The following is a 20,495-nucleotide window of genomic DNA, read 5'->3' as shown; positions in this document are numbered from 1 at the left end:
AATGCATTCCCGATTTAAATGTTCCTTTTTGATATTTTTGAGGTGTTTTAACTACATATTTCCTTCATAATTGTATTTAACCGGACAAATGATTGTAAAGAAGAAAGAAAATCCTGTCTGTGTCCAGCACTTTTTTTTTTTTGCTTGGAGAGTTTCACTTTTTGCAGGATTCTCAGGAGGTGGACATCTGGCTGTCCAAAAATATGCATTTGATTTGAAACTATGTATATGTCCATTCAAAGAGAGCAATGGAGTCCAAAAGAACTTCAGCTGCCGTAGGTTGTTTGATCAATCAATTAAAGCAAATAATAAAACAAGAAGTAGATGAAGAATTAAAAAAGAGATGAAAAAAATCAATTAGTCATAGTTAATTAAGTACTATAGATAAGCAACAACTGCTGAAAAAGACATGGCTTGAAAAAAAAAACATGGTTATCCTTAAATAATTATGGTCAGAGCTTTCAATGATCCAACCTAGATCTTGTCTGGTAGCACTGCTAATAACACACACCTAAACTCTGCTGCAAAGTAACACAGCATCTCGTTTGGATCTTTGTTATTAGGAACAGAGTGATTATGCATTTGACATTGTAAATGCTCACTGCTGTTTCATTCATAAGACAAGAAATTCCAGAAATTGTTGAAACTCCTCATATGAGTTCATCAGACTTTCAGGTTTTTTTATTATTATTATTATTATTATTATTATTATTATTAATCTGCTTTTGAAAAAGCAGAGTTAATTCCTGTTCCCTTTCACTTTTTACTCTAGTAGTTACTCTTGACCTCCACCTCTTCGTGTTTCTCCACTGCTGAGTTCAGAAGGAGCTGAAGGAGTCAAAACCTCGACCTGAGAGTAATACAGTGGCATCTTTTGTTGGGCTATTGAACACTCTGCAACCTCTTGTCACCTTTCCAGAGAAATCCCTTTTTTTTTTCTACGTCCTCTTGTTCCTCTGATACATGTCTGCTTTATTCTTTTTTTTTTTCCATACTGACTTTAACATTTCATCCAGAGTCCCACAGAATCCCACCCCCCTCACCAGGGTTGTTTGTGTCTGGGCTCATGGCCTTGGGGCCCTCTTACTTAGCGCCTGTGCCGTGCAGGTCAGCCGGGGCACTCTGGGATTGTTGCAGTGGGAGTGTGTAGAAATCTCGCTGAGGGGCGTTGTTGGTGGTGGTGGTGGTGGTGGGGTTCTGTTTGCATTTTGTGGAAACAAATCCATGACTGATAAAATAGGAATGGTGACACCATTGTAAACATGATTCATGTGAGAATTTTCCTCGTGTTAAAGGTTACGCTTAGGCAACTAAACCTTTGTGATCTGTGCTAGAGTAACCGACTCTGACTGACAGAAGCGTATTTTGTGGCCATCCATCTTTCCAGCCTTCTGAGGGCAACGTCAGGATCTTCCAGAAAAATGTAAAGTTTGTATGGAGAGTAATGAAAACAATCGACATAGTTTGCCCTAAATTTGTCTCTCGGGGAAACTTTTTGTTTCTTTTTGACCCCAACAAAATGTGAACATCAAGCTATGACAGGACTGAATACCAAAGGTCAGTTTTACCATCTCAAAAGGAAATCAGAGCGTCTAGTGTCACGACTGTCTGTTTATATCCCTGCTCAAAATCGTTGGAATTGTCAGGGAAGATGAAGGAAATGGTGCCAGAAAATGACGCCACATGACGCATTCTACTGGGACTTTAGATGATAGACCAATTCATTGGGAAAATGAATGAAACAATGTATAGATTTGCAATTTTTGATTCACTTAAATATGAAAAGTGTTGCATGCAGCTGTATGTCCTACATCAAATGTTGTAGTCTTTTGGGGTAAGTCTCTACCGGCTTCATCTAGAGAAACTTGGGATAAGTCCTCAGATTGGATTGAGTGAACCTTCAAGTCTGACTTCAAATTCTTTGTTTGATTCAGAACTGGAATCTAATATGTTTTATCTGAAGCATTTTATTGTAGCTCTGGTTGCATGTTTATGGATGCAACCAGAGCTGAGTAACTTACTCAGTTTTTAAAAGACAGATTGAACGGTACTTGTCTTGCGGCCTTTGCGATATAATGTTTTTTCAGAGCACCAACTAATAATATTTCAGATCACTTGTCACCCGATTTGGAACTTTGTTTGTTTTAGCGTGCCAGCACAGTTGGACTTTTTCTCACTTTCAATTATTTTAGGCAAATCCAAGAATATTTTAACACCTTCCTTCAGCCACTTTGTGTTGCTCTATTTAACAAGAATACTGAGAAGAAGAAGAAAAAAAGAAAGTATTTTCTTTTGTGTCTTTTCAGAGTGCGGCCGCTGCTCCCAGTCCAGTGATGGGCAACATGCCACCCAATGATGGCATGCCAGGAGGACCCATGCCCCCTGGCTTCTTTCAAGTAAGAATCTGTCCTGAGGTCTCACCTCTCTACCCGCTGTTCAAACATTGCTGTTCATCTAACACATACACACCCCAAACACACCCTTCTCCCTCACTTAGCCTAAGTTAAGCCCATCCTTCTGTCTCCTCCTCCTTTTTTTAGCCTCTTTAGCCACCCTAATCCCTGTCCAGATGTGTTCCCTTCTCTGTCCTGCATATGTCCCGTATGTTCTTCGGTTGTCGAGCTGTTAACCCCAGGTCTTCTCGCTGAGCTTTATTTCTCTGTAGAGTTTGCTTCAATACAGTTTCTATTTTCAGAATGAACTTGTAGTTATTTATTTGGGAGGAGCAGATAAAGCTGTTACTGCTCTTGTTTGTTTCACTTATTCTTCGAAATGAGAGCTTTCAGAAGCCGGCGAGGTCATTCCTCATCTGTGTTTTATTCCTTTTCTCATTTTCTCCTTTTCGGCCATTAAGGTAGCATGGGGTAAGATTTAATGAATTGCTTCATATAGTGTCCATGTCATTTAGGAAAAGGAGGTCAGTCGCAGCAAAACTTGCACATAAATTGATCTGCATGAAATCTTTGTAATAACAAGACAGGTTTGGTGACACACTTCTTCCACTCTCTTGCAAATGCTTTTGATAAGTGGACTAAAACAAATCTTTGTCTACGCAAATTCAGCCAGCTGTTGTTTAACGACTTGGAGAAGACTGAAAAATCTGAAAAAACCTCTCGTCTCAACAATAGTTCCTTTTATGCATGCAGAAGCTAAAATGCAAAGATGTGCACGAGGTAGGATTCTCCTTACTTTTGTGGAAAATGTAGTTAAGTATTAAGCTTTTTCCTTTAGTATCCATATAGCTGCCATGTTGGAAATAAATTTAGCGCAGTGAAATCCCAGAATTTTCACAAAAACGTCAGAAACTTTTGGATTTCATTTAGCTTTTTCAAACACAATAAAAGGTTCCCATACACATTTAAAACATTTGATCTTATTGGACTTTTGTGATTTCTGATTTCTCTTTTGTTTAAGATTTGACACCCTGACGATTTGTCTTTAAGAACTAGAATAAAAGAAGATACAAGTATGTTCTCCTAGCCTTCTGACCCGAGTGGTCATTATTTATTTATATTAAAAGTGAAGGCATTTATGTGAGTCACTGTCAAAGAGTTTAATATTTCAAAATAAAGACTGGAATATATAAAGTTTACATTTTAAACTGGCATAAGCATCTTATGTTAGCAGGTAATGCGGCTAACATGGCTGGCAGAGCCAAAACGTCACACTGTGAGTGTATTCTTAGAAAATGTAGATCCCTAAGGGTGAGATTTCCAAAAGTCTGCCAAAGTTTCTGAATCCAATCTGCTCCATGACGAGCTGAACTGGATAAAAACAGAGAAACCTGGCTAGGCTCGTTCAGCCTTCCCGTTATCCATTGAAAGTCATGCTCTCTCTCTCTCTCTGCTTAAACGGAACAACAGTTCTTGACAATTTTCCTTCCTATATGGCTGCTTGCATCTCTGTGCTTCATCGAGCTTCACTTTAAACAACTGATAGTGAAACTGGCTAACTATGAGTCTTTTTTTCCCCCTCTGCTACTGCGTCCACTCAGAGGAGTGTTACTGTCAGCAAGAGCTGATATCACTTATTACGGTGTATTCGCTGGTCACAAGAAGACTGGATATTTGAGTTTTCAGCTGCCCAGTCACCAGTCATGCCACATCAAACTGAAAACCAGTTGATCCCAGTCACCAGTCGATTTCTCGGTTCCTCTTTTTATGTGTTTGGCCTAAACGTGTTGCACAAATTTCCCCTTACTTAGTTTAATGTTTGTGACACAATAAAAGCTTTTTTTTTCCTTTTTGTGGATCAGCAGCACATTTTGCATTGCACAGCCTTGTGCGTGTGTGTGCAAAATGTGTGTGTGCAGCACATTTTGAACACAAAATGCGTGTGTGTGCGTGCGTGTGCGTGTGAGAATGTTAATGATGTATGAGTTGTGAGCAGGACACCGAGAAAGCTATCTTATGGTGTTGCGTGAGTGACATTGCTTTCCAAAAATAGACACTGCGCGCATGGCAGACAGACAGATAGACGGGCAGGGAGAGTGGGCAGAAGGGTACAAGGAGAAGAGAGAGGGAATGAAAGGATGAATGGATATAAGTACTTACCTTCCTAATCTCGCCCTCTATCTGCTTAGCTCGGTTATCATATTCTAGGGTGGGGAAAAAAAAAAAAAACAAGAAATTGAAGTGTAAATGGCAAAGATAAAGTGTTCTTTGAAAACATCCTTAAAAGCACACAGTATATCAGTGTCTTGTTCACATTACATCATTTTCCTTGAGCATTACACCTTGCTCTCTGCTCCAACATTCATTCCCTAGCGGACAAATGGCTGCGGACCAATCTGAAAGTGCAGCCTACTGAGTTTTCTGCAACACATTTGTGCTGTCCTCGCCCTGAGTTTTCAATCTTTTCAGCCGCTAGACAGCCAGACAACGACGCTCCATTAACCAAACTTCTTTCTTTCTTTTTAGTTGTTTATTGAAGAGTGGCCTCTAACCACTACCATCACTTTGGCCATCGTAAACTGCAACATACAAGGCGTAATGTTAGCTAACATAGCAAAATAGCCATTCTTACTGCGAGCTTAAAACAACATTTTCTTAAGTGACTAAAGTATACAAATTACTTACACCAGCGTTACATGAAACAAAGACACAATTATTATTTTCACAATTAACAAGCACTTACGAACAAATCTTGTCGGAAACACAACGAATAAAGACAATAGTCAGCTACTCCACGAGCTGTTTGGTGCTGCGTTCCACCATCTTGGATCTATGTTTTCTTTTAGCATCACAAAGGCAACATAACAAAAATATCCACCAGGGGGTGCTCTAGGTCAAAAACCTTGCTGGTCCAACTAAACTAAACAAAAGGCAGCACAACATTCATTCATTCAAATGAAGGGGGAAGCAGATTCTTCCCTCCCACATATTGTGGAGGTTTTCCTCGCACTCCCATCGCTCCTCCTCAGCCACTCTGCAGATACAGCCGCTTGACTGTAGATCTAGAATTGTGAATGGATTATATGCCGTAAACTGAATTTCCTGCTGCTTTAGTCATTTCTTAGCTGAACTCGGGGTCAGTTTTCCTCTCTCTCTCTCTCTCTCTCTCTCTCTCTCTCTCTCTCTCTCTCTATGTCTGCCATCCTTCTCCATGACATTTCCACACTCCCCCTATTCCTCCTTGTCTTTGAAATTATTATTTTTTTCTCAAGCTGCCTCAGGGTCGTGTGCAAACTCGCCAGCATCTGTAGTTGTGCTGCTCATGTATGATCTCTCCATGTGCGCATGTTGCAAATATTTGTTGGACTGATGCGATAATTAGCATGGCTGACCCTAACTCTGTTACCGGCTATGATCCTGTGTGAAATAAGGGCTAAAGAACAGGAATAAACAGGAAAGTGGAGGTGAGATTGTTTACTTTGAAACTTATTGAAGTGGTTTATCTTTTCTGCCACACAGAGTTTGTTATGACCATATGCTGTACTTTTGACAATGAACTTAAAATGTGAAGTTACCAAGCTAGTGCAAAGCAAAAGATCTTTGAGGCAAATTGCATAAGTGATAGAAAATGGCCATAAAATTCATGTCAATGTTATTTTCATAAAACACAACATACTTAAACAAAGCAAAACAAAAAAAGAAACAGTAAAATTCAGTGGCAGGATCAAGAGCAGGGCAAAGCTATCAACTATTTAAAACCACAGCAGCCGCAGAATAGGACCCAAGCCATTAAAGACAAATACTAAATATTAGCTTCAAGCCATTGTTGCAGCCCTGCTGGAGAACTCTCTGTTGAGAACCTGGATATTTTCTAAACTTCAGTATATTGGAATATAACCAGCTCTCTAAAACTGAATTCAGATGCCTCTTTTGTACTTCGACTGAAGGAGCACTCGGAGTCAAACTTTAAAAAAAAAGACAAATGAAGATAAGAATTCATTGGCGTGTCTCCTCACTTTTGCCTGAAATAAAGCCAACGAGAAGAGGTTCCACCTTTTACTCTTATCATTGGCGCTTATCCTTGAGAAGACAGCAACAAAAATGATATCTAATGATTCTCTGGATGACAGTCCTAATAAAATAAAAACACCCGTGCTCCATCAGAAGTTTCCCTCATTCGCTGTTTGTTGTTGCTTCTCCAGCGGCAGCTCAGAACTGCTGATAAGTCGCTGCAGTTAAACAGTGTTTTGACTGTAGCCTCTGTCTCCCACTGTGCTTGTGTCATCTCTATCAGCACACTGTGTCCGACGCACTGGGGTTTATCAGTTTGGAGACAGGTGTAGGAAATCTCTCCAAGCGCACCCCCGATGCACGCTGCCACACGAGCCTCTGAAACTGTAGGTGCTCTGAGCGATCTGAAAGAAGATCACTGTTTTATTACAATTTTTAATAACTAAGTGGGCCGAGCCACGTTAAGGAAAAGCAACGGTTAACTGTGTGTGTTTATTGCCCGTTACTTTGTGCGCTTCTTTGGTGGTCTAATCTTTCATTCATTTTCCGTTTTCAGTCATTAAAATGAGGATCGAGTTTTTACCATCTGTAAAAAGGCTTTATTATGTTGATAAACAGCTAAGCCCGACATTATTCCTACCCGTGGCAGATTTAATTTTAAAGTAAGCCTGGGCCCAGCCAACGTCTGAAGGAGACTCTTTAAAGGAGCTGAAGAATTGGGTAATGGCATGGAGGCCTTCCAAGCTGAAAGACCTGGAGTTCATCACCAAATACAAATCATCAAAGTACTATTAAAAATATGGAAAAAGCTGGTCGGCAATGGTTGATTGTAGAAATGCCAGAAAATATTTTCCCATTATATACCCGTTGGTATATAATCTTATAAAATTTGTTCACCCAACAATCTCAGGCAGAAAGTTTCACTTTGCTGTGCAACTTATGAGTGCCCTCTACTGGACAAAAAATGAATAGCTGAATTAATCAGAAATTCATACCGGACTTGTAAATCTTCTTCAGTGCAGACAGAGCGTCTGCATACCAAAGCATGAAGCGAATCCCTGGTCCTACATTTGTGTAGCACTTGCATTAATTCCATATCAGTGGAATAACCAAAGTAATCTACTACCTGGAGACCAAATTAATAATTACTTGAGACCCCCTGCTAGAGCAAGGGGTCTCAAGTACAGTCCTAAGAGGCTCACATCTTGCAACTTTTAAATTAATATCTTGCTTCAATCCACTTGGGTAAAATATTTAGGTCATTAGCAGAACACTACAAAAGTTGATTGCATGCTGAGGAATTGTATTGGGTCAGGGTTGCCTCTAAAAGTTGCAGAGTATCGACCCCTGAGGACTGGAGTCTGGGATGCCTGGGCTACGATATCTAAGTTAGGTTGGAGGAACGCAGTACAGTTTACTAAATCTATATATTTTTGTAAGACCAGTGAAATTTAAGAAAGATTTGCTCGAGTGTGATGGGAGGATAAGGCTTTCTGTGGTCTGTTTTACAGTCAGGAAATTGAACTCGTGTAGCTGGTTGTGGACATATTAAACAAATTAACGGAGTCTTAGGAGAAATCTCAACTACTGAACACGGAGAGGAGCTGCACATTCTCGTCGTCTGCAGGTCCTACTCATCTGCAGTATGCACCCTGTCCAGGTAGACTCCTCTGAACATGCACTGTGGAAATAAGGGCATTAATAATAGTATTATTGATAATAAGATATTAGTAAAAGTGTAGCTGAGATAAAGGCAGAGATATTATTACAATTTTAAGGGAGTGAAGACTTTCTCAGCTGATATACAAGATCTAAAATCAATTAATACTTGAGATCTTCAGTTTGTTGATATTACATACATCCATGTGTTCTTAAGAGTCCAATCTACCAGCGAAATGTCTTCCGATTCTCTCTCTCTCTCTCTCTCTCTCTCTCTCTCTCTCTCTCTCTCTCTCTCTCTCTCTGTTCCGTTTGTCTAAAAATAAAGCTCATTAACCAAAAAAAGAAAAAAAATGGTCCTAATGAGCTGTATTTCAATCCAGATTTTAAATATTCTGGCCCTTGAAAACATAAGCAGGTTTGTGAATGAAGCGGCTTCATCGAGAATTTGGCTACATTGAAATATCGTTTATGCAAGCACAGAAAATCAAAGTGATGCAAATTAGCTGGCAGAGACGAGATTGCTACCCCTACATCATGATGCAAGTGTGCTTAATGATAAATGACGTCACCTATAAGCGGTTACCTTTTTTTTTTTTTTTTGGAAATTTCTCTCATTAAAAAGAAATGATTGATGGACGTCAAATAGTTAATGTTGGAGCTCTAACTTTAACTTTGATTTTTAAAAAGAAATTTATAACGTACAGCAGTTTGTGAATGGTGAATTAACGCAAACCACAACATTGGATATTTTCTCCTCGTATCTTGCATTTGGAGGTTGATAGTCCTACATGTGTGAAATGCAAACAATGGATGACCGTCTGCGTAGAATCTTATTTTTACTGCCACAAAACCCGTTTGGCTTGGCTGAACGCAGAGTTTTTGTGTGACAGCATTGCCACATTTATTTGATATTGAAAGCAAACACAGCCTTCAACAGTCCATAGAACCATCTGCATGAAACCTCTTGTGTAAAGATTTAGATTTTTTTTTAATATATATATATATAAGGGTAAATGTAAATTGCTTGGTTTATCAGCGTTTGTTGTTGTCCAGCTGCAAAATCAATGAATTAGTCAACTTCGGTGTGAATACAGCTTAACACCTCTGAGAGTAGTGCTTATATAAATCATTTGGTGTCATCCTAACATGTTTAAATGTCTGTCACTATTGCATGTCTCTCCTCGGGGATAAAACTCCCTCCTCCTATACCGGCGGGATGGCGTATTCCTGCCTGTGGTATATTCCATGAGCAAAGCAGGAGAGCTAAAGCTACCACCACTGCTCTCTCTGGAATGTTAGCAAGGAATGACAATGAGAGTGCATTCAGTGTACGTGTGTGTATGCGTGTGTGCGTGTGCATGTGTGTGTGTATGTGTGGTGCTGTTCCTCCTGGCTTTGTTTGTTGTGTTCAATGATGCAGGCTGCTTTGTGCTCTCTGTCTGCATGTATGTGTGTGTTTCGGTGTGTGTGGGAGAGCTGTAGTTTTTGACGGCAGCTACACACTGCCCTCTAGTGTTCACTGCTTTAAATGGGAAAGGGAAGAAACTGGTGCTTCTCTATCTCTTCCTCTCTCTCTCTCTGTTAGTGGTCCATCAGGGGCAGCGGTGTGGGTCTTCCTTAAGCCGAAATGAGTGGTGGGGAGGTGAGGGGGGCTTGTGTTGATGGGTTTGTGGTGCTGTGCCAAGCTGTTATCTCCTTAGCCGGGTAGAAAATGATTTTATTAATTGCTTCATTTAACGCTCTCCATGTCCCCCTCCTTCTTCCCCTCTCTCCCGCAAACACACAAATAACATCACACAAGGGCTCGCATGCTTACGCACACACGTACGCATGAGGAAAAACTACTTTTAAAAGTGGCCCCGCGTACACCTCTGTGATGACTGAAATGTTCTCTCTCGGCGAGTCTCTGTGGGGACCTGTGGAGGGAACAGTGGGGCTGTAAAGGCCATATGCTGGCCCATTCAGATGTAATAGCAGGAAAACCTGGGGAGGCTCAGCCAAAGGAGCTGCTCTCCATTATGGCACATCATACACAGATCTGTGCATGTTCGGATTTGTTCGTATCAGAGAAAACGTGTGGAATCGAAGTGAAAAAAAAAGAAATTGTAGAAAACAGTCTAAACTTTTAAAGCAGGTGTTGATGTCTTCCATTGAAATATGTTTAAAGAAAGATACTGAAAAAAATAATAATAATAACCAGCTACTGTATGTGTGTATGTGGGTTGATGATGTCACAAGAGGCGCAAGAATCAAGATGATCCATTGGGATTTGTAAAGATTATTGTGGACAAGTGATTCTCGACTAATTCCACTGAAGGACCTGAAGCATTTGAGTTGGACAGCATTCAGTTTTATGTGTGTGATTTTTCAGTGGATGCAGTCGTGGACGGTGATGCTAACACACATTGCTTTTTAGGCTTTTAGACCAGAAGAATCTGTTTTATATTAAACTTTTCAGTCGTTTTTTTTTTTTTTTTTTTGTTTTTTGTTAATTTACCAATAGTAAAATAAGTAAAGAGAACAGTTGGATTGCAAGTGGCCAAAACTCATACTAGCTTAATTTTTTTATAAGAACTTCTCTGTTTCTGACAGCTTTAAATGTGGTGAGTTTAGTCTTAGGTCAAAGTTCATGGCTAGCCGTTCTGTGCTTATGTTTAATGTCAGGGATGAGCAAAGCCACTGCGACATCCAACTAAGTGACTAAAACTCAGCTGTGCATGTGTGCTTGTGTGCAAAGGAGAACCAGACTGCCGCAGCTGGGTCAGTGCAGTCGACGGACCCCCGCGGGGGCGCCTTGTTAGACACACACACACACACATACAGCCTGGCTTGGCAACAACAATAACCTCTGAGGTCAGTCAGAGCCAGCGCTGCATTAGCCTCAGTGTGAACCTGCTGAGAGACAGAGTGAGCCAGTACAGCTGGTGTTAACCACCCAAAACACACACACGCACACGCACGCTCACAGAGAGCAGCAGAAAACACTGGCTCTGATACAAATGTCAGAACTGTGCCAACACATCCAGAATACGCTGTATGTACAACTAAGTAAACATTTCCAGAGCGTCAAATAAATAATTGACAAGCCGCACATTGTGTGGCTTGTTAAGAAGTGGCTTTAGTGACGACTTGACTGCTTCTCAGATAAGCCTCTCTCACAGCGAGGAGATAAACAGAATTAATGCATAAAGAAAAGTGTTTTTCGAAGGATGGGAAGCACCTCTCTCAGCAGCCGCGCATCCGATCTCAACGCTGGCGTCGCTTTGAGACGAGCATGGCGAAATGTCGCTGGTTTAAGGCTGTCAGTCAGTCAGCCACGTTTAGTTTCCCGCTGCAGCGTCAACCACAGGTTCCCCCCAACCATGCCACCAGGGATCTCACCTTGGGTGGGAGGCACTATGGGCGGGCTAGGAAAGTGAGAGGAGTTGTGCATTGCTATGCCTCATGTCATACAAAAATAATAATAATAATAAAAAAAAGAAATTAACTTGTCTACATAAAATAGAAGTAAGTATAATTTACTGAGATGCGTTTGAGTTACATCGTCAGCAGCTCTGAGGTTATGCTAAAAAAAATCAACAAGGATCTTGACTAATATATTTTAATCTACGTGTAAAAAGGCGAATCGTTATCTGACTTCCAGAAATTATCTTTCACTGCCTCAGCAGGTGTAAGAAGGCCTACAATAGGACATTAACACTCCATCCATCCATATACTTATGTATTCATTGCATAAAAAGGAGTAAAAACTGTATTAAGAAAATTTGAGACTGGACAAAAAACATACAGGATTTACCCCAGTGTATTATAAGCCTGGCGGGCCACCAGACTTTACTTGTGTCCCCATCAGGCTAAGCATTGCTTACTTTTTCAAGTCTCTTTTTAAAATGTTTGCATTTGTTTAAGACCTTATAGTTGGTATTAATCTTCCAATCTTTCAATGACACATAATTATCAAGCAATATTTTCAAATTTCCTGTCAACTTTAAACATTTTTAACTCAAAAACACGACAAGCTGCTGGATGAATGACTGCCTTAACGAGCCAACCACCGGGCTTAGCATGTTTTCTGTGGGAAACCCTGACACAATGTCCTCATCTTAAACCCCTGCATTCACTTTGCTACAATTGTGTTTGACTTGACTTTAATGCAAAAAGCCATTGTTCCGACTCATTTTCATAACTCTGGTAAGCCAGTTTGTTTAGTCCATAAGCACCTCACCTCCTCAAACATCTTTCTTCTGTTTTGTTCCGGTTCCTTGACTTAGAGTCAGGAACGAGTCTTAATTCATCTGTAGAATTGAAAAGTATTGATTACAACTTCAGAAAACAAGTTGATCACCCTGTAGCCTGTTGGTGGATATATCATTGAATAATACAGCCATTCACAGCTTCTCATATCATACGTGTAGGGTTTAAGTAAAAGCTAAAAAGTGGCCTTCATATTGGAAGGAAAACAGAGGAAAAGCAAGGATTACAGCCATTCATACTTTTCATTGTTCTTTTAGATAAATTCATTGCATAAACCACACTCAGCATTGAGAAGAAAATCATCTTAGTCTTTCAAAAAAGAATAGTAAGGGTCCTTTTAACCCCTCTCTGTAGCATACAGTTCAAACCTGTATGCTGCCTTATGGCAGAGGATAAAACACACTCTGGTTCTGCATCACTTTGTTCAGTAGTTGTTTTTTTCTTCTTCTTTTTTTTTGTTAGACTTTGTATAAAAAATTCAGTCAGTCTACAAAGTGGGAGCTGTTTTTTTTTTTTTTTACAGTATTGTGTCTTCAGTGCAGTGTTGCAGAATGATTTGACCGATTTTCCTCTATTTATTTCCTCTGTGATGTTTGATTTGGATTGAAATGTGGTTCTTTATCAAACGAAGCTGACTCGCCAAAATAGTCTTAGTCTGGCACCTGATTCTGTATTTGGACAAATATTAAACCTGCTTGGCCCAAATGTACCTTGAGGTGAAATTGGCAGGTTAACTCTGTGTTAGAAAAGGCATTGAATTATCCTTTAGCCACATTAATGCAACTGAACACTGATTACAGCATTCCCCATGAATTGGTCTGACCTCATACTGGCTATTAATAATTCCTGTACATCAGAATTACTGTGGTCCTTTGTAAATGTCAGTGACAAATCTTATTATGCACACTCCCTGTTGGGCTAATAGGTTAGATATGATAGTTGTCTGGTAATTATAGGCTACATGTGTAAATTGGACATGCAGTGACTGAGAGGCAGAAACAAAATCACAGCTATTGAGCTAATTTTACTGGATGAATCACTCACAAAATTAATATTTCTGTTCACGTGTCCCATGTTAAAATGGGCTGAAACTTGGGATTATACATGTTTAGATAATAAAATTAAGTAGAAGGAGAAATGATTCCTGCATCTTATTAGCATAGCTGACTGATAATAAGTTCCAGGACTCTATTTATGTTTATGTTTAGTTTATTGAGTGCTCTTTCTTAGTTTATTATGCTATATTCTGTTAATACATTTTATTTAGCTTCCTTGGTTTCTTTTCACTCAGTCTTAAATCTGCTTCCAAACCTGTGTTTAGTTTTTGATTGGCACACATGTTCTGCCTCCAGTTGCATTTCATTTACCTTGTTGGATCTGGGAATGATGTCACCTCAGTCTAAATTATTTCCCAGCTGCACGTCTGAAAGCTGTGGGAACCATTCTGAGGCTTTTATGTATTCATACACTGTAGCAACATGTTCGCTAACAAAGTCTTGCACGGTATTATTATGCATGTGATTGACATAACGAGATACAGATTGTTAAAAGTTGGAAATAAGCAGTTTATTTCTACAGCCACCTTCACTTTGATTTGTATGGCAGCCATGTTGGCTATTAAAGTTGTACTTGGTTTGAAATAATTTGTTTCCGAATCACAGTTCCAGCTTCTGAGTATTTTCTAGTTGATCGTTTTTGTTTTTTTTTCTTGGAGCTTTATTCAAACATCCTGTTACTACCTTCTGTAAAGTCTTTGTTTTCTACTGGTCTTTTCTCAGATTGCTATGGGTTATGCTACTTTTTACAACTCATGTAGGAAACACTTGTGCTTTACCACATTCATTAATTATTATAAGTTTGTATGTATATCTGGTCTCAACCTTTTTCTTTTATTTTTGGCATGGAAAAAGCAAGTATGCCTTCTGCCAATTTTAGGATTCTGTATAAATGTTCTGGTTTTTATCAGGTTTAATTAGATTTAAATCCAATCACAGGTGTACAAAACTACACAACAGACTCCACCATGATTCCAATTATTACAGACAGAAGAAGCCAAAGTGAAAAAGTACAATTGTAACTATTTACATTGTTGAGCTGCTTGGATCTAACCTACATCCGATGTGAGCCAAACCAAAAACTGCAGCCTCTCACAGTTGTGATAGTCAATGAAGCGCTGATTTATGAATCGGTGGAACAATTGTGACTCAATCGTCTGGTCACTGCAGTTGGTCTGTTTTGCAGCTGACATTTTGTCTTGATATAGTGGGACAAACACAGTCTGAATAATGAGGGCTGCATTTGTCTCAGGGGAAATTCTGCTTCCGCACACGTCGTACTGAACAACCGAAGGTCCTAAAGCTTAATACAGCTTTTGTTGTTTTAAGATTTCTGTTGGTATCTTTGTGTAAATAATATCCCCTGTGTTGAATGTTTGTGTCCCTGCAAACATGTAGCCTTATTAAGTTTTCAAAAGCCTCTAAATAGCAGTGAAAAAAAAAAAAAAAAAAAAAAAAAGATGTCTCTGCTCACTTTCACTGTATTGGATTCCAGACAAATATATAACAGCGAAATGTTGTTCTATGAACTTGTTTTACGCCATTCAATGTAGTTCTCACACGGTGAGAATCCAAATGATTTTTTAACAGTAAATCATCCTGAACATACCTGAAGTCCCTTGCAAAAGTATGCAGTCCAAAAGTGATCACACCTCCTGATCTTTTTCACATGCTGTGACGTTAAAACCAAAAACTTCAATGTTTTTTTTTTTTTTTTTAGATTTTAGGGAATAGACCAACTCAAAGTGGGGCACCATTGTAAAGCATAACATATTTATATTGTCATTATTTATACAAAATTTGCCTGCATTTGCATTCACCACATTTTACTCTGATCTCCCCAAATAAAATCCTATACAACCACTTTTGAAGGCACCTACTTTGTGAAGAGAGTCAATTTGGGTATAATTTCAGTATAAATCCAGTTGTTCTGTGAGGGCATTTGGGATATGATAGTGAATATTATTTATTTAACACCACAATGAAGACCAAGAAACACAGCAAAACATTTAGGGATAAAGGTGTTGAGAAGTTTAAAACAGAGTTAGGATATAAAACAAAACCCTAAGCATCTCGCAGAGAAATCTGTTAGAGGATGTAAACAAAGAGTTGGATCGGATCAAAGTCAACGCATGTATTGGAATGTCCTAGTAAAATGATAAAATGAAAATCTGGGCCTGAAAATGTGCTGCTCGTGAATGCTCTTCGTCCATTCTGATTGAGCTTCAACTATTTTTGCGACAAAGAAAGAAAGGAAAAATGTAGGTGTGTAGATGAGTAAAGCTGTTAGACACGTACACCAAAAGACCTGCAGGTTCAAACAGAAGCTCTACATGGACGCATCGCAGTCCCAGTAAAATCAATTAGTTTGTGGTTGTTACATGTCATAAGATGAAAAAGTCTAAGGAACATTAAGGCTTTTCTGAGCCACAGCGTTAGCAGATTCCTCCAGAAACTGAAAATTACCTACATCTCTCCTGTCACAATTTATTTACGTATTTATTCATCATCTTTTCCAGGGTCCTCCAGGATCTCAGCCTTCTCCTCACACACAGCCCCCACCACACAACCCCAGCAATCCCATGATGGGACCCCATGGACAGGTAAGACACTTTCCTTCCACTCTCCTCTCGGTTGTGTCTGTGTACGCTCTCTTATTCACTCATTCACTCAGTTATGGTAACACTAAAGGAGAAACGGCTCCCGGGTCCCTCGGTGTGCAGGCAGCCAGGGACAGGCAGCATCCAGGATGGCGGACTGGATGAATAATTTAGCTGTGCTGGCCTGGCTGTGAAGAGCGGAGGTGCATCTGGAGGGCCTCCTCTCTCCCTCAGCCGAGCACTCACCATCCCATAGTCCATCAATAGAGCATTAATATTGCAGCATGGCCTGACACTGTGCAGGCTCACCGTGTGCAAACCCACCACAACGCAGGAGGAGGGGAAGGGGGGGAGAGGAAAAGAGGAAGTGGCAGAGTAAAGAGTAAGAAAACAGTAGTAAGTCAGTCCACCGCCTCCAGCGTTGAGTGTAATTACATAAGCTGTCCTCCGTTTGCCCCAAACGCACACACTGACACAGAAAACGCAGTTCCCCCTTAAACACAAATTTTGCTTATCTGCATTTCGTGATTGTGAACACATCTGTCTTCCAGTCTGTGTTTAAATCTCCATGTTTCCCCAGGTTGGGTTTTGTTTACAACTGTTTCCCCTCATTTGACACTGAAAGATGTCAAATGATGTCAGGCTAACCGTCTGCCTGTAATGCTTTTCATTATTCACTAGTTCAGTAGCGCTGGTTCTGTACGCGTGTCCCCACCGGACTGTTCTTGTCCCCGCTCTGCGGAAACGTGCAGGTTTGTGTCTGACGACGCTCAGACTATGGTTTCAGAATCACCATATCGCTGCTCTCTGACTTGCAGGAGATGGTAGCAAATTGTTCTGTAAAGTTTAAATTATACTGAGTATTTCATCTGCCTGAATTTGTGCAATCTCCCCTTTCCTGTGCATGTCCACTTTCTCTGCTGCATTTCCCTGCCTTCACATCGTTCTGTTTACGCTGCCTGATCCGTCCTCCTCTACCTTTATCCTGATGGCTTTTACCTCCTGAGGTCTTACTTTCCAAGACACGACAGGATTCTCAGTTTTAAGACTTGTAGCAAAACAAAAACTCATCACTGTCCAGCACAATAGCTCCCCCTGCTGCCCAACAAAGAAATCGCCTCCAGACTGAGCAGCTTAAATCGGGCTTTCTAGTTGTTTCTGACCCCTAAGCACCCCCACTTGGGCTGTAATGAGCACCAATTTTGATCTGTTTTACATGAAATAATTTAACAGATTTGCACAGGAAAGAGAAAGTATAGTTTAGAGGCCTATTTGAAATAATTATTCATATTATAGCGATTTTATTTCTAGAATTAATGAACTGATGATATCTCAAAATGACTTAAGAAGCCAGACATTTATTTTTGAATAAAAACCAGCAAAAACATGACTCTATCTCAATGTAGCAAGCCAAGAAGAGAGCGAGAATGGACTGACAGAGTCACTGGACCGTGTTGTGACATTATTAAGGTAAAATCTAAGACTGGGTTTTAAGGACAAAGCTGATAATGACTGTAGCACGCTGAGACATGCTATGGTTTGTGTTTGTCTTTCTAATAAACGCTGTGGTTTCTCTCATATCTCATCAGTTTTATGGATAATGTGCCACGCAGTACTTCTTTCAGCAATTGTCCGTATAAGTCTGGGCTGCAGATTATAATGTTGGTGTTTTCATTTTTACTACATTCAAATGTTTTGATGGCAAAACATTTGTTTTCCCAGAAGCCTTCAAATAAATTCAGTTTTCTTCACTTAAATAAATGAAATTGGATATTTCATATTAACTAAATGTAAAATATATTCATTCTTTTCCCTGAAACACTTGATCAAAGCATATTTACCTGATCAAATACATATTTTTTTGGCAAGTAATTTCATTCATTCATTCATTCATTCATTTGGTTTAATAGAACATTAATATCAAGTTCAGTATAATTCTTGTTTCATGTCTTCAGCTTCTGGGATGTCTTTTTTTTTCTTTTTTTTAATCTCAAACACAATGGTCAGGAAATCCTTGTTATGATAACTGAAATCCTTTCAGTCATGAAATATAAACATGTTTAGTGGTTGTTCTAAAATAAAACGTAAAGAGTTTTTTTTATTGTTGTCTTTTTTTCCTGTCCATCCTGCAGCCTTTCATGTCTCCACGGTACCCAGGAGGCCCCAGACCTTCCCTCCGAATGCCAAACCAGCCTCCCGGGAGCATCCCAGGCTCTCAGCCCCTCCTTCCAAACAGTCTGGATCCCACTAGACCTCAAGGTACTGACTACATTAATGGTGTCCCAGCATGCTCCACTGTTATTGATGGCACAGATGTCCCAAAAGCCTTAAAATAAATGAATCTTACTCAGGAGTAGCATAATCTCACTTTGTTGCTCCATATCTCTGGCAGTAAGCTTCAGAGATTTTTTTTAAATTTATTTTATACCTGCTTTACCATCATCTTCAATGTGTGTGATGAAAAGAAAAACCTGGCTAATCATTCAGCTCAGTTTGTGACATTTCCAGTAGTTTTTAAGTTTTGAAATGATTGCTCTGACTGTAGATTTTAGACAAGCTTACTTGTATGTTGTTCCCTGACTTCCTGACACTAAATATGTATCTAGTTTACTTGAAGGTATGTGTCTCTGGTCTTTCCTATTTTTATAAGAAGATAGTAGAATTAAAAGTTCCTAGAAACTTTCATAAACTTATAAAATAAGGCATAAATTGCATTTATTGTATAGGATTTTTTTGGGAGGGAAACCAATCATTCTGCCTGCAGTGAGTTTTGTGATCAAATATTTTAAAAGTGCCATATTGGCACCGATGAATGTATTCAAATTAAATATTAGATTTTATCCTACTTTTTCAGTTGAAATTATCCAATTGTCCATTATAAAAGATAACTTTATCTTAAGGCTTTCACATATCTTTACCAGAAAGTGAAAATAAATGAGGCATGAATCATTTTTTCTTTCACCTTGGAGTCTTTATCATCTGAATATGAACACTTCATGTAGTTTTTGTGCCTCTAATCTGCGCTCCTACTCCAACACCCTCTGTGTGCCACAACAGGACATCCAAACATGGGAGGTCCGATGAGAATGAACCCCCCACGAGGAATGGGAGGCATGGGCCCACAGGTAGTTTACAACACGCAGCGGGAACATTATTGTTGTGAAGGACCCACAAAAAACCGTTGCCAAAAGAAGTAACAACATGGGATAGTATGCTCCAGTAAAGCAGATTCTCTGTCCAGCTGCTCTGCAGTGTCATTTTTGTGCTCGAGCTGTCGTCAGTTTACAAGCCAGGCCAACATTTGGCGGCCGTTTACTGAGTGCTTCCATAAAAGCAGTGATCATTTTGAAGCAACGACCTATAAACAATGGGTGTATTTGGCTTGACCGGCCTCATAAGTTTGCCTGTAAATATCAGAAGAGCCCTGATGATTACCTTGGCTCTGACCAGATGTCCCTCCCTGCTAACACCAGTTGTACGGGGTGGATGTAGCTGCTGAATTCAGACGCTTTGGCATGAGCCAAAACCGGAGCCAAGATTAATACTTGCCTTTTATAACTTTGATTTCACTGAATTTGGTGTATCGCAATGCTCCAGATGCTCAGGAAATTCATCAGAAAGATGCATTTTCTCTTGAATTCTGATTAGAAGAGATGTTCTTTGCTCTGCACCCTTCTACTTCACATTTTAAAACATTATCTCAGACAAAGACACCCACACTGTGCCCTTCAGCCCCTCTGTGTGCCACCCTGACTCTCCGACTTTGGCAGCGAGAACGGCAGCAGCTGGTGTGGCATCTGCTCGACAAGTGTAATCGTCTGCTGAACAAAACTCTTCCTTTGGTGGAGCAGATCTGTGGCCTGAACCCCTTACACACACACACACACACACACACACACACACACCTACACGCACACACACACGCATACCCGAGTATAAACATGCATTGGCAGCCAAAAGTCCCCACCGGGCAGCCATGATATTTGCAACATACATGCAAATATCGAGAGGGGAGTGCAGACACACTGAAAAACACACACACACACACACAGGACGTAATTAGACTCTCGTTAAGAGGAGACATGATCCTCGCTGACCTTCATCAGGATTCAAAAACTTTCGACGGAGCAGGTGTGGGGCTCTGAGCTGACGGTGTGCTTGTGTCTTTGCACAGAACTACGGCGGAGGGATGAGGCCTCCTCCGAACTCCATGGGGCCGGGGATGCCAGGGATGAACATGTTAGTAGGCTGAAGAAAAAGCTTTTTGTTGTGTTATTTTTTATTTTTCCTCAAAACAAATGTTTCATACAAATAAAAATCAGATCTGAGTACTTTGCCAGCGTAATCAGGAATGAACATTTAAGTTATTTTGGTTAGTAGATTTGGTTATTTACTTACTTTTAGGCCGGACATAATTCAAACCCTGGCTGATTTAGATTTAAAATGATTTGGATCAAGCCTATGAGTTGCTTTTTGTTTAGAAGTGGGACAAGTTATCATTGTAAAAGGAGTGTCACAAATGA

General features: G+C 39.9%; 1 protein-coding gene and 1 long non-coding RNA gene across 3 annotated transcripts in view; one reads left to right on the top strand and one right to left on the bottom strand.

Annotated features, from left to right (window-relative positions):
• ssbp4 (single stranded DNA binding protein 4) overlaps positions 1 to 20,495 on the top strand; it is a 118,269-nt gene that overhangs the window by 89,617 nt on the left and 8,157 nt on the right. For both annotated transcript variants that reach the window (XM_015037745.1, XM_015037746.1), the window contains exons 5-9: positions 2,307 to 2,396; positions 15,892 to 15,975; positions 18,105 to 18,231; positions 19,030 to 19,097; positions 20,147 to 20,211. In XM_015037745.1, the coding sequence (XP_014893231.1) occupies positions 2,307 to 2,396; positions 15,892 to 15,975; positions 18,105 to 18,231; positions 19,030 to 19,097; positions 20,147 to 20,211 (434 nt within the window). The remainder of the gene's footprint in view (positions 1 to 2,306; positions 2,397 to 15,891; positions 15,976 to 18,104; positions 18,232 to 19,029; positions 19,098 to 20,146; positions 20,212 to 20,495) is intronic.
• LOC106950717 (uncharacterized) lies at positions 4,920 to 6,070 on the bottom strand. The gene is made up of 2 exons (XR_001425666.1): positions 5,137 to 6,070; positions 4,920 to 4,972 (listed from the first exon to the last, which is right to left on the bottom strand). It is a non-coding gene; the product is annotated as an uncharacterized LOC106950717 (long non-coding RNA).

Source organism: Poecilia latipinna, unplaced genomic scaffold (genome assembly GCF_001443285.1).
Source record: "Poecilia latipinna isolate Pla-1442-1.1 unplaced genomic scaffold, P_latipinna-1.0 Scaffold418, whole genome shotgun sequence".
Classification (NCBI taxonomy): domain Eukaryota; kingdom Metazoa; phylum Chordata; class Actinopteri; order Cyprinodontiformes; family Poeciliidae; genus Poecilia; species Poecilia latipinna.
Note: the sequence above shows the minus strand (reverse complement) of the source record. Positions and strands in the feature narration are given on the sequence as shown.